Source organism: Cherax quadricarinatus, chromosome 32, assembly GCF_038502225.1.
Source record: "Cherax quadricarinatus isolate ZL_2023a chromosome 32, ASM3850222v1, whole genome shotgun sequence".
In the NCBI taxonomy this organism is placed as follows: Eukaryota; Metazoa; Arthropoda; class Malacostraca; order Decapoda; family Parastacidae; genus Cherax; species Cherax quadricarinatus.
In genome coordinates this window covers 8489003-8502579 of record NC_091323.1, presented here as the reverse complement: position 1 = coordinate 8502579, position 13577 = coordinate 8489003, and the positions used below count along the sequence as shown (strand labels likewise).

The 13577-nt window shown below is 47.7% G+C and overlaps 1 protein-coding gene across 3 annotated transcripts in view; it reads left to right on the top strand.

Annotated features, from left to right (window-relative positions):
* Positions 1 to 3126: 3126 nt before the first annotated feature.
* Positions 3127 to 13577, top strand: part of Dab (DAB adaptor protein) — a 514473-nt gene continuing 504022 nt past the window's right edge. For 2 of the 3 annotated variants that reach the window (XM_070090441.1, XM_070090440.1), the window contains exon 1: positions 3535 to 3805. In XM_070090441.1, coding sequence (XP_069946542.1) covers positions 3670 to 3805 — 136 coding nt within the window. In that variant the 5' untranslated portion in view covers positions 3535 to 3669. Of the gene's footprint in view, positions 3806 to 13577 lie in introns of all 3 variants that reach the window. The other variant, XM_070090442.1, reaches the window with a different exon arrangement.

Below are 13577 nucleotides of genomic sequence, written 5' to 3'. Positions count from 1 at the left end.
CTTAGAGCACTAGCACAGGAGCAATCTTTTCTTAGAGCACTAGCACAGGAGCAAGAATTTATGCACTAGCACAGGAGCAAGCTTTTCTTAGAGCACTAGCACAGGAGCAATCTTTTCTTAGAGCACTAGCACAGGAGCAAGCTTTTCTTAGAGCACTAGCACAGGAGCAAGCTTTTCTTAGAGCACTAGCACAGGAGCAAGCTTTTCTTAGAGCACTAGCACAGGAGCAAGCTTTTCTTAGAGCACTAGCACAGGAGCAATCTTTTCTTAGAGCACTAGTACAGGAGCAAGAATTTATGCACTAGTACAGGAGCAAGAATTTATGCACTAGTACAGGAGCAAGAATTTATGCACTAGTACAGGAGCAAGAATTTATGCACTAGTACAGGAGCAAGAATTTATGCACTAGCACAGGAGCAAGCTTTTCTTAGAGCACTAGCACAGGAGCAAGCTTTTCTTAGAGCACTAGCACAGGAGCAATCTTTTCTTAGAGCACTAGCACAGGAGCAATCTTTTCTTAGAGCACTAGCACAGGAGCAAGCTTTTCTTAGAGCACTAGCACAGAAGCAAGCTTTTCTTAGAGCACTAGCACAGAAGCAAGCTTTTCTTAGAGCACTAGCACAGAAGCAAGCTTTTCTTAGAGCACTAGCACAGAAGCAAGCTTTTCTTAGAGCACTAGCACAGGAGCGAGCTTTTCTTAGAGCACTAGCACAGGAGCAAGCTTTTCTTAGAGCACTAGCACAGGAGCAAGCTTTTCTTAGAGCACTAGCACAGGAGCAAGCTTTTCTTAGAGCACTAGCACAGGAGCAAGCTTTTCTTAGAGCACTAGCACAGAAGCAAGCTTTTCTTAGAGCACTAGCACAGAAGCAAGCTTTTCTTAGAGCACTAGCACAGGAGCAAGCTTTTCTTAGAGCACTAGCACAGAAGCAAGCTTTTCTTAGAGCACTAGCACAGAAGCAAGCTTTTCTTAGAGCACTAGCACAGGAGCAAGCTTAGAGCACTCGCACGGGAACAGTTGACAGGTATACTGTATTATACATTGAAAATAAGGGATCTAACAGTACAATTTACACAGAGGGTTTGTCACTTATTTCCTGTGCGGTTTTTTTTTTCTTATGTGGCTGTGAAGTTACTTTGCTTTTGTTTTTGCCACTGATGCGTCATCTTCACATTGTCTTTCAGTTTACCTTCTTACTCCTGCATAGTCGTTTCTGAATCTCCTACAAGTTGTCGTTTTTTCCTCAAGGTTACGTTAAGTAAGGTTAGTCAGGAAACAGGACAAGTGTTACCTGTACGCGGGTCTTAGTCATATGATGACCCGCAGCTGGAGTTTTTGGTCATCTGACCAAGGCCTTCCGCTGGCTTACCGTTCCACACCTTTTAAAATTATGGTTTTGATTATTTCCTCTTGGTGTCTCTGGATTCTTGATTAAATAATTGGTTTTCTCTTGTTTTCCATTATCTTCATCCTTGATACACATCTTTCATTAGCCTCTTGGCATTTTTATTATATTTATTACCGCCATCCCTTTGTGTTCCCTTTCGTATTGCACTTCTCTCAGAAACTTTCTCATTCCATCATAGTCGTCCCTCCTTTAGTCTCATTTTCTGTTGCTTCTTCCATTTATTTCATCATTGTTATTTACATCAGGTGCTCAAAGCTTATTACCAGAAAAGGTCAAGAGAGGCCTGAGCTTGCTACCATCTGCAGCTCATAAGACTGCCATCCCCACGAGCCCCTTTGAGGCGGGGTAGATGGCAGACCAGAGGCCTAGCTTCTCCCTACGAGCCCCGTGAGGGCGGGGAATGTGGCTAGGCCTGGGGACACTTGGTCCCAAAGATGAGGAGGTACTATACCTCCTCCCATGGGAGACTTAAGTCTCGAGACACTCCCCAGATAGGGAGCCAAGGCCGGGTCACCACTACTTGGAAAAGACCCGGGCCGGGAGAATACCGGCGAATAAAAAAAAAAAAAAAAAAAAGCTTATTACCACTTGATCGCTGGCGCCCTCTGCTTTTCCATGAATAATTTCGGTTATGCCTGTTCGATGTGTGTAAAAACCAGGTCGAGTCTTGCCGGCTCCTCTCTTCCCTTCCTCTTGTTTCCTTTACATGTTGCCTCAGAAAATTCTTGATCACTGTTCTTGTAAGTTTTGCTCTCCTTGTTTCTGGTCCACGTGTTGGGAGGGATACAAGGTTCAAGTTTAACCATTCACTTTCTTTACTGTTGAAATATTCTAGTTCTTGGAGTTTAGCTTTGCCTTTTTCTTGCCTTTTCTACCACTATCTCCAATCATCGACCCTTTATTCTAGTTATACTCCGTAATTGGCCTCCTCCTGTTTGGTGGTGGATTATATATTACTTCCATCATTATATCTATCTATCTATATATATATATATATATATATATATATATATATATATATATATATATATATATATATATATATATATATATATATATATATATCTATATATATTGTGTGTGTGTGTGTGTGTGTGTACTCATCTCTTTGTACTCACCTGTTTGTGGTTGCAGGGGACGATCCATAGCTCCTGGCCCCGCCGCTTCGCTGGTCGCTACTAGGTTCACTCTCTCCCTGCTCCATGAGCTTTATCGAACCTCTTCTTAAAGCTGTGTATGGAGCCTGCCTCCACTACATCACTCTTCAGATTGTTCCACTTCCTGACAACTCTGAAGAAATACTTCCTAAAATCGCTGTGATTCGTCTGAGTTTTCTGCTTCCAACTGTGACCTCTTGTTGCTCTGTACCATTTCTGAAACATTCTTGTCACTGTCCACCTGGTCATTTCCTCTCATTATTTTATATGTCGTTATCATGTCCCCCCTATCCCTCCTGTCTTCCGGTGTCGTCAGGTTGATTTCCCTTAACGTCTCCTCGTCGGTCATACCCCTTAGCTCCGGGACTAGTCTTGTTGCAAACCTCTGCACTTTCTCTAATTTCTTGACGTACGTGTGTGTGTGTGTGTGTGTGTGTGTGTGTGTGTGTGTGTGTGTGTGTGTGTGTGTGTGTGTGTGTGCGTGTGTGTGTGTGTTTGTGTGAGTGAGTTACTGTGCCTCTTGTCATAGAAGATAACGTTTATGTTGTGTTGTTGCAGGCTGTGGGGCTGACGTGGGTGGCCGGGGTGGCGGGGTAGAGGGCGGCGCCCCGCCCCTCCCCACCCGCCCGCCGCCCACTTGCCCTCCGCGACTGCCCTCGCCGGAGGCCCCGGTGAAGGAGGGGTGGGCGCGCCTGAGCTGGGTGGCGCCCCAACCCACCCTCCTGCACCAGCAGGAGCAGCAACCTAGGTCTCCGCTCCACCCAGACCACCCACACCACCACCTGCTCCGCCAGCTGGCCAAGAAGACCCTCTCCCAGCCACAGCTGCAGCTGCTGCAGCTCCACCTGCAGCAGCCGCAGCCGCAACCGCAGCAGAAGCGTCACCTACGGCTGCACCGTAGCCTTACTAGCGTCGCCAAGAAGCATCTTCAGCAGCGCCACCACGGAGACGAGGAACGAACGACGGAGGCGGTGGTGGCGTCAGACAGCCTCCTGCTGAAGACCAGCCCTAGCGGCAGCAGCAGCAGCCTAAACAGCCGCGCCAGCAGCAGCAGCGGCGGCGGCCCCTCCTTCACCGCCTCCGTCAGCACCAACACCGCACCCAGTATGAGTGGCTCAGGCACGTCAGGGGCCTCAGCCTCTTACAACACTATCAGGCGAGGAATTAAAGCAACCACTTCAAAGTTGATGGGAGCAACTTCTTCTGTAAGGCGACCTAGCGCCTCGCCTACTTCTGTAGCAGGTAAGTTCTAAGGCAGCCAGGTAGTATCTAAGGTAGCTAGGTTTACAGTGGGCTCCTGAGCCAGGCTCTAAGGTAGCCAGGTCTACAGTGGGCTCCTGAGCCAGGTTCTAAGGTAACCAGGTCTACAGTGGGCTCCTGAGCTAGGTTCTAAGGTAACCAGGTCTACAGTGGGCTCCTGAGCCAGGTTCTAAGGTAACCAGGTCTACAGTGAGCTCCTGAGCCAGGTTCTAAGGTAACCAGGTCTACAGTGGGCTCCTAAGCCAGGTTCTAAGGTAACCAGGTCTACAGTGGGCTCCTAAGCCAGGTTCTAAGGTAACCAGGTCTACAGTGGGCTCCTGAGCCAGTTTCTAAGGTAACCAGGTCTACCTGGAGGTTACCTGGAGGTTATTCCGGGGATCAACGCCCCCGCGGCCCGGTCCACGACCAGGCCTCTACAGTGGGCTCCTGAGCCAGGTTCTAAGATAACCAGGTCTGCATTGGGTTCTTGAGATATTATCTAAGGTAGCCAGGTCTACAGTGGGTTCCTAAGGTAAGTTTTAAGTTAGGTACACTTACCACGTCACCAACACCCATCACCAAACACTCACCACATCACCAACACCCATCACCAAACACTCACCACGTCACCAACACCCATCACCAAACACTCACCACATCACCAACACCCATCACCAAACACTCGCCACGTCTCCAAAACCCATTACGAAACACTCATCACGTCACCAACACCCATCACCAAACACTCACCACGTCACAACACCCATCACCAAACACTCACCACGTCACAACACCCATCACCAAACACTCACCACGTCAGCAACACCCATCACTAAACACTAACCACGTCACCAACACCCATCACCAAACACTAACCACGTCACCAACACCCATCACTAAACACTCACCTCGTCACCAACACCCATCACTAAACACTCACCACGTCACCAACACCCATCACCAAACACTCACCACGTCACCAACACCCATCACCAAACACTCACCCCGTCACCAACACCCATCACCAAACACTCACCACGTCACCAACACCCATCACCAAACACTAACCACGTCACCAACACCCATCACTAAACACTCACCACGTCACCAACACCCATCACTAAACACTCACCACGTCACCAACACCCATCACCAAACACTAACCACGTCACCAACACCCATCACTAAACACTCACCTCGTCACCAACACCCATCACTAAACACTCACCACGTCACCAACACCCATCACCAAACACTCACCACGTCACCAACACCCATCACTAAACACTCACCACGTCACCAACACCCATCACTAAACACTCACCACGTCACCAACACCCATCACCAAACACTCACCACGTCACCAACACCCATCACCAAACACTCACCACGTCACCAACACCCATCACTAAACACTCACCACGTCACCAACACCCATCACCAAACACTCACCACGTCACCAACACCCATCACTAAACACTCACCACGTCACCAACACCCATCACCAAACACTCATCACGTCACCAACACCCATCACTAAACACTCACCACGTCACCAACACCCATCACTAAACACTCACCACGTCACCAACACCCATCACCAAACACTAACCACGTCACCAACACCCATCACCAAACACTCACCACGTCACCAACACCCATCACTAAACACTCACCTCGTCACCAACACCCATCACTAAACACTCATCACGTCACCAACACCCATCACCAAACACTCACCTCGTCACCAACACCCATCATCAAACACTCATCACGTCACCAACACCCATCACCAAACACTCACCACGTCACCAACACCCATCACCAAACACTCATCACGTCACCAACACCCATCATCAAACACTCATCACGTCACCAACATCCATCACCAAACACTCATCACGTCACCAACACCCATCATCAAACACTCATCACGTCACCAACACCCATCACCAAACACTCATCACGTCACCAACACCCATCACCAAACACTCATCACGTCACCAACACCCATCACCAAACACTCATCACGTCACCAACACCCATCATCAAACACTCATCACGTCACCAACACCCATCACCAAACACTCATCACGTCACCAACACCCATCACCAAACACTCATCACGTCACCAACATCCATCACCAAACACTCATCACGTCACCAACACCCATCATCAAACACTCATCACGTCACCAACACCCATCATCAAACACTCATCACGTCACCAACACCCATCACCAAACACTCATCACGTCACCAACATCCATCACCAAACACTCATCACGTCACCAACACCCATCATCAAACACTCATCACGTCACCAACACCCATCACCAAACACTCACATTTTCCTCATGTCTCCATCTGAAGTAAAATAAATTACATGAATTAGGTTAGTTTCTCCTTCAAAAAATAAGATGTACAAGTGGAAGATATTAACACTAAAATTATTTCACAAAGAACCGCTATGAAAAGGTTTATACCTTAGTACACTGGTATACCTTAGTACACTGGTATACCTTAGTACACTGGTATACCTTAGTACACTGGTATACCTTAGTGTACCGGTATACTTTAGTGTGTTGGTATACCTTAGTATGCTGGTATAACTTAGTATACTGGTGTACTGTAGTATACTGGTATACTGTAGTATACTAGTGTACTGTAGTATACTGGTATACCTTAGTACACTGGTATAACTTAGTGTACTGGTATACTTTAGTGTGTTGGTATACCTTAGTATGCTGGTATAACTTAGTATACTGGTATACTGTAGTATACTGGTATACTGTAGTATACTAGTATACTGTAGTGTACTGGTATACCTTAGTATACTGGTATACCTTAGTGTACTGGTATACTTTAGTGTGTTGGTATACCTTAGTATGCTGGTATACCTTAGTATGCTGGTATAACTTAGTATACTGGTATACTGTAGTATACTGGTATACTGCAGTATACTGGTGTAACTTAGTATAACAGTATACTAAGGTATAACTTTGTATAGTGGTATACCACGATCTTTTATACCAAATGATATTTTTGAGTATTCCTACGTAATCACTCATAACGAAAGCAAAAGACTCGGCAGACGATGCAACATCCCCCCAATGAAAAGCAGGGGTGTCACTAGTACGTTAAGAGACAACACAATAAGTGTCAGGGGCCCGAGACTGTTCAACTGCCTCCCAGCATACATAAGGGGGATTACCAATAGACCCCTGGCTGTCTTCAAGCAAGCACTGGACAAGCACCTAAAGTCGGTACCTGACCAGCCGGGCTGTGGCTCGTACGTTGGATTGCGTGCAGCCAGCAGTAACAGCCTGGTTCATCAGGCTCTGATCCACCAGAAGGCCTGGTCACAGACCGGGCCGCGGGGGCGTTGACCCCCGGAACTCTCTCCAGGTAAACTTCAGGTAACGAAACCAGTTTTATAAGTCCAGGTTGCCTGTTAATGAGGCAGACCAGTTTTAAAAGTTCAAAATAATTGTTCATATATGACAAGTATTTTTCAGGAAAACCTGGAAAATAGTAGAAACCAAAAATACAGCACAGATGCAACATATATTGTAGCAAGGTGCAGTGCTTGCAACAAAAGAATTTCCAGAACAAATAAAGCCATAAATGAGAAATATGGAGGGAGAGGTTCCATGCAGCTTGTGCTGTCAGGTATATAACAGCAGTGGCCTGAGGGATGACACTTGTGCTGTCAGGTATATAACAGCAGTGGCCTGAGGCATGACACTTGTGCTGTCAGGTATATAACAGCAGTGGCCTGAGGCATGACACTTGTGCTGTCAGGTATATAACAGCAGTGGCCTGAGGCATGACACTTGTGCTGTCAGGTATGTAACAGCAGTGGCCTGAGGCATGACATTTGTGCTGTCAGGTATATAACAGCAGTGGCCTGAGGCATGACATTTGTGCTGTCAGGTATATAACAGCAGTGGCCTGAGGCATGACATTTGTGCTGTCAGGTATATAACAGCAGTGGCCTGAGGCATGACACTTGTGCTGTCAGGTATGTAACAGCAGTGGCCTGAGGCATGACACTTGTGCTGTCAGGTATGTAACAGCAGTGGCCTGAGGCATGACACTTGTGCTGTCAGGTATGTAACAGCAGTGGCCTGAGGGATGACATTTGTGCTGTCAGGTATGTAACAGCAGTGGCCTGAGGGATGACATTTGTGCTGTCAGGTATATAACAGCAGTGGCCTGAGGCATGACACTTGTGCTGTCAGGTATGTAACAGCAGTGGCCTGAGGCATGACACTTGTGCTGTCAGGTATGTAACAGCAGTGGCCTGAGGGATGACATTTGTGCTGTCAGGTATGTAACAGCAGTGGCCTGAGGGATGACATTTGTGCTGTCAGGTATATAACAGCAGTGGCCTGAGGGATGACATTTGTGCTGTCAGGTATATAACAGCAGTGGCCTGAGGGATGACATTTGTGCTGTCAGGTATATAACAGCAGTGGCCTGAGGGATGACATTTGTGCTGTCAGGTATATAACAGCAGTGGCCTGAGGGATGCCATTTGTGCTGTCAGGTATATAACAGCAGTGGCCTGAGGGATGACACTTGTGCTGTCAGGTATATAACAGCAGTGGCCTGAGGGATGACATTTGGGCTGTCAGGTATATAACAGCAGTGGCCTGAGGGATGACATTTGTGCTGTCAGGTATATAACAGCAGTGGCCTGAGGCATGACATTTGTGCTGTCAGGTATATAACAGCAGTGGCCTGAGGCATGACATTTGTGCTGTCAGGTATATAACAGCAGTGGCCTGAGGGATGACATTTGTGCTGTCAGGTATATAACAGCAGTGGCCTGAGGCATGACATTTGTGCTGTCAGGTATATAACAGCAGTGGCCTGAGGGATGACATTTGTGCTGTCAGGTATATAACAGCAGTGGCCTGAGGGATGACACTTGTGCTGTCAGGTATATAACAGCAGTGGCCTGAGGGATGACATTTGTGCTGTCAGGTATATAACAGCAGTGGCCTGAGGGATGACATTTGTGCTGTCAGGTATATAACAGCAGTGGCCTGAGGGATGACATTTGTGCTGTCAGGTATATAACAGCAGTGGCCTGAGGGATGACATTTGTGCTGTCAGGTATATAACAGCAGTGGCCTGAGGGATGACATTTGTGCTGTCAGGTATATAACAGCAGTGGCCTGAGGGATGACACTTGTGCTGTCAGGTATATAACAGCAGTGGCCTGAGGGATGACACTTGTGCTGTCAGGTATATAACAGCAGTGGCCTGAGGGATGACATTTGTGCTGTCAGGTATATAACAGCAGTGGCCTGAGGGATGACATTTGTGCTGTCAGGTATATAACAGCAGTGGCCTGAGGGATGACATTTGTGCTGTCAGGTATATAACAGCAGTGGCCTGAGGGATGACATTTGTGCTGTCAGGTATATAACAGCAGTGGCCTGAGGAATGACACTTGTGCTGTCAGGTATATAACAGCAGTGGCCTGAGGGATGACACTTGTGCTGTCAGGTATATAACAGCAGTGGCCTGAGGGATGACATTTGTGCTGTCAGGTGTATAACAGCAGTGGCCTGAGGGATGACATTTGTGCTGTCAGGTATATAACAGCAGTGGCCTGAGGGATGACACTTGTGCTGTCAGGTATATAACAGCAGTGGCCTGAGGGATGACATTTGTGCTGTCAGGTATATAACAGCAGTGGCCTGAGGCATGACATTTGTGCTGTCAGGTATATAACAGCAGTGGCCTGAGGGATGACATTTGTGCTGTCAGGTATGTAACAGCAGTGGCCTGAGGCATGACATTTGTGCTGTCAGGTATATAACAGAAGTGGCCTGAGGGATGACACTTGTGCTGTCAGGTATGTAACAGCAGTGGCCTGAGGCATGACATTTGTGCTGTCAGGTATATAACAGCAGTGGCCTGAGGGATGACACTTGTGCTGTCAGGTATGTAACAGCAGTGGCCTGAGGGATGACACTTGTGCTGTCAGGTATATAACAGCAGTGGCCTGAGGGATGACACTTGTGCTGTTAGGTATATAACAGCAGTGGCCTGAGGGATGACACTTGTGCTGTCAGGTATATAACAGCAGTGACCTGAGGGATGACATTTGTGTTGTCAGGTATATAACAGCAGTGGCCTGAGGGATGACATTTGTGCTGTCAGGTATGTAACAGCAGTGGCCTGTGGGATGACATTTGTGCTGTCAGGTATATAACAGCAGTGGCCTGAGGGATGAGACTTGTGCTGTGAGGTATATAACAGCAGTGGCCTGAGGGATGACATTTGTGCTGTCAGGTATGTAACAGCAGTGGCCTGAGGGATGACATTTGTGCTGTCAGGTATATAACAGCAGTGGCCTGAGGGATGACATTTGCGCTATCAGATATATAACAGCAGTGGCCTGTGGGATGACATTTGTGCTGTCAGGTATGTAACAGCAGTGGCCTGAGGGATGACATTTGTGCTGTCAGGTATATAACAGCAGTGGCCTGAGGGATGACATTTGTGCTATCAGATATATAACAGCAGTGGCCTGTGGGATGACATTTGTGCTGTCAGGTATATAACAGCAGTGGCCTGAGGGATGAGACTTGTGCTGTGAGGTATATAACAGCAGTGGCTTCAGGGATGACATTTGTGCTGTGAGGTATATAACAGCAGTGGCCTCAGGGATGACACTTGCGCTGTGAGGTATATAACAGCAGTGGCCCGAGGGATGAGACTTCTGCTGTGAGGTATATAACAACAGTGGCCCGAGGGATGAGACTTGTGCTGTGAGGTAAATAGCAGCAGTGACCTGAGGGATGAGACCTGTGCTGTGAGGTATATAACAGCAGTGGCCTGAGGGATGAGACTTGTGCTGTGAGGTATATAACAGTAGTGGCCCGAGGGATGAGACTTGTGCTGTGAGGTATATAACAGCAGTGACCTGAGGGATGGCAATTGTGCTGTGAGGTATATAACAGCAGTGGCCTGAGGGATGAGACTTGTGCTGTGAGGTATATAACAGCAGTGACCTGAGGAATGGCACTTGTGCTGTGAGGTATATAACAGCAGTGGCCTGAGGGATGAGACTTGTGCTGTGAGGTATATAACAGCAGTGGCCTGAGGGATGACACTTGTGCTGTGAGGTATATAACAGCAGTGGCCTGAGGGATGACACTTGTGCTGTGAGGTATATAACAGCAGTGGCCCGAGGGATGACACTTGTGCTGTCAGGTATATAACAGCAGTGGCCTGAGGGATGAGACTTGTGCTGTGAGGTATATAACAGCAGTGACCTGAGGGATGGCAATTGTGCTGTGAGGTATATAACAGCAGTGGCCTGAGGGATGAGACTTGTGCTGTGAGGTATATAACAGCAGTGACCTGAGGAATGGCACTTGTGCTGTGAGGTATATAACAGCAGTGGCCTGAGGGATGAGACTTGTGCTGTGAGGTATATAACAGCAGTGGCCTGAGGAATGACACTTTTGCTATGAGGTATATAACAGCAGTGGCCTGAGGGATGAGATTTGTTCTCTGACGTATATAACATCAGTGGCCTGAAGGATGACACTTGTCCTGTTAGGTATGTAACAGCAGTGGCCTGAGGGATGACACTTGTGCTGTCAGGTATATAACAGCAGTGGCTTCAGGGATGAGACTTGTGCTATGAGGTATATAACAGCAGTGGCCTGAGGGATGACACTTATGCTGTGAGGTATATAACAGCAGTGGCCTGAGGGATGACACTTGTGCTGTCAAGTATACAACAGCAGTGGGCTGAGGGATGACACTTGTGCTGTCAGGTATATAACAGCAGTGGCTTCAGGGATGAGACTTGTGCTGTGAGGTATATAACAGCAGTGGCCTGAGGGATGACACTTATGCTGTGAGGTATATAACAGCAGTGGGCTGAGGGATGACACTTGTGCTGTCAGGTATACAACAGCAGTGGCCTGAGGGATGAGTCTTGTGCTATGAGGTATTTAACAACAGTGGCCCTGGGGATGAGACTTGTGCTGTGAGGTATATTACAGCAGTGGCCTGAGGGATGAGGCTTGTGCTGTGAGGTATTTAACAGCAGTGGCCTGAGGGATGACACTTGTGCTGTGAGGTATGTAACAGCAGTGGCCTGAGGGATGGCACTTGTGCTGTGAGGTATATAACAGCAGTGGCCTGAGGGATGGCACTTGTGCTGTGAGGTATATAACAGCAGTGGCCTGAGGGATGACACTTGTGCTGTGAGGTATGTAACAGCAGTGGCCTGAGGGATGGCACTTGTGCTGTGAGGTATATAACAGCAGTGGCCTGAGGGATGGCACTTGTGCTGTGAGGTATATAACAGCAGTGGCCTGAGGGATGGCACTTGTGCTGTGAGGTATATAACAGCAGTGGCCTGAGGGATGGCACTTGTGCTGTGAGGTATATAACAGCAGTGGCCTGAGGGATGACACTTGTGCTGTGAGGTATATAACAGCAGTGGCCTGAGGGATGGCACTTGTGCTGTGAGGTATATAACAGCAGTGGCCTGAGGGATGGCACTTGTGCTGTGAGGTATATAACAGCAGTGGCCTGAGGGATGACACTTCTGCTGTGAGGTATATAACAGCAGTGGCCTGAGGGATGGCACTTGTGCTGTGAGGTATATAACAGCAGTGGCCTGAGGGATGACACTTCTGCTGTGAGGTATATAACAGCAGTGGCCTGAGGGATGGCACTTGTGCTGTGAGGTATATAACAGCAGTGGCCTGAGGGATGACACTTCTGCTGTGAGGTATATAACGGCAGTGGCCTGAGGGATGGCACTTGTGCTGTGAGGTATATAACAGCAGTGGCCTGAGGGATGGCACTTGTGCTGTGAGGTATATAACAGCAGTGGCCTGAGGGATGACACTTCTGCTGTGAGGTATATAACAGCAGTGGCCTGAGGGATGGCACTTGTGCTGTGAGGTATATAACAGCAGTGGCCTGAGGGATGACACTTCTGCTGTGAGGTATATAACAGCAGTGGCCTGAGGGATGGCACTTGTGCTGTGAGGTATATAACAGCAGTGGCCTGAGGGATGACACTTCTGCTGTGAGGTATATAACAGCAGTGGCCTGAGGGATGGCACTTGTGCTGTGAGGTATATAACAGCAGTGGCCTGAGGGATGACACTTCTGCTGTGAGGTATATAACAGCAGTGGCCTGAGGGATGGCACTTGTGCTGTGAGGTATATAACAGCAGTGGCCTGAGGGATGGCACTTGTGCTGTGAGGTATATAACAGCAGTGGCCTGAGGGATGACACTTCTGCTGTGAGGTATATAACAGCAGTGGCCTGAGGGATGGCACTTGTGCTGTGAGGTATATAACAGCAGTGGCCTGAGGGATGGCACTTCTGCTGTGAGGTATATAACAGCAGTGGCCTGAGGGATGGCACTTGTGCTGTGAGGTATGTGTTACAAAAAACGCGATTTCTAATAAGCATAGAGATCTCCAGTGAATACTAGAAAGGACTGCCCTTCTAACATCCAGGCTGCTACTAGGTTTTCGTAACAAGTAGTCAGTATCCTGGTCCAATTATCCATTATAATTCAATAATAATTATTAGTGCTTCAAGATTGCAACTGGTAGGTTACTAAAGAAATTAAAATTTATTAAGTTTATTAACAATCAAGATATTTAGGAGTATATTAAATTAAAATTAATTAATCATTTTAAACAAATTAATAATAATCACTTCTCTCGTGTACAGCAGTGGCTGAAGACACATATCACATCTTTATATCTT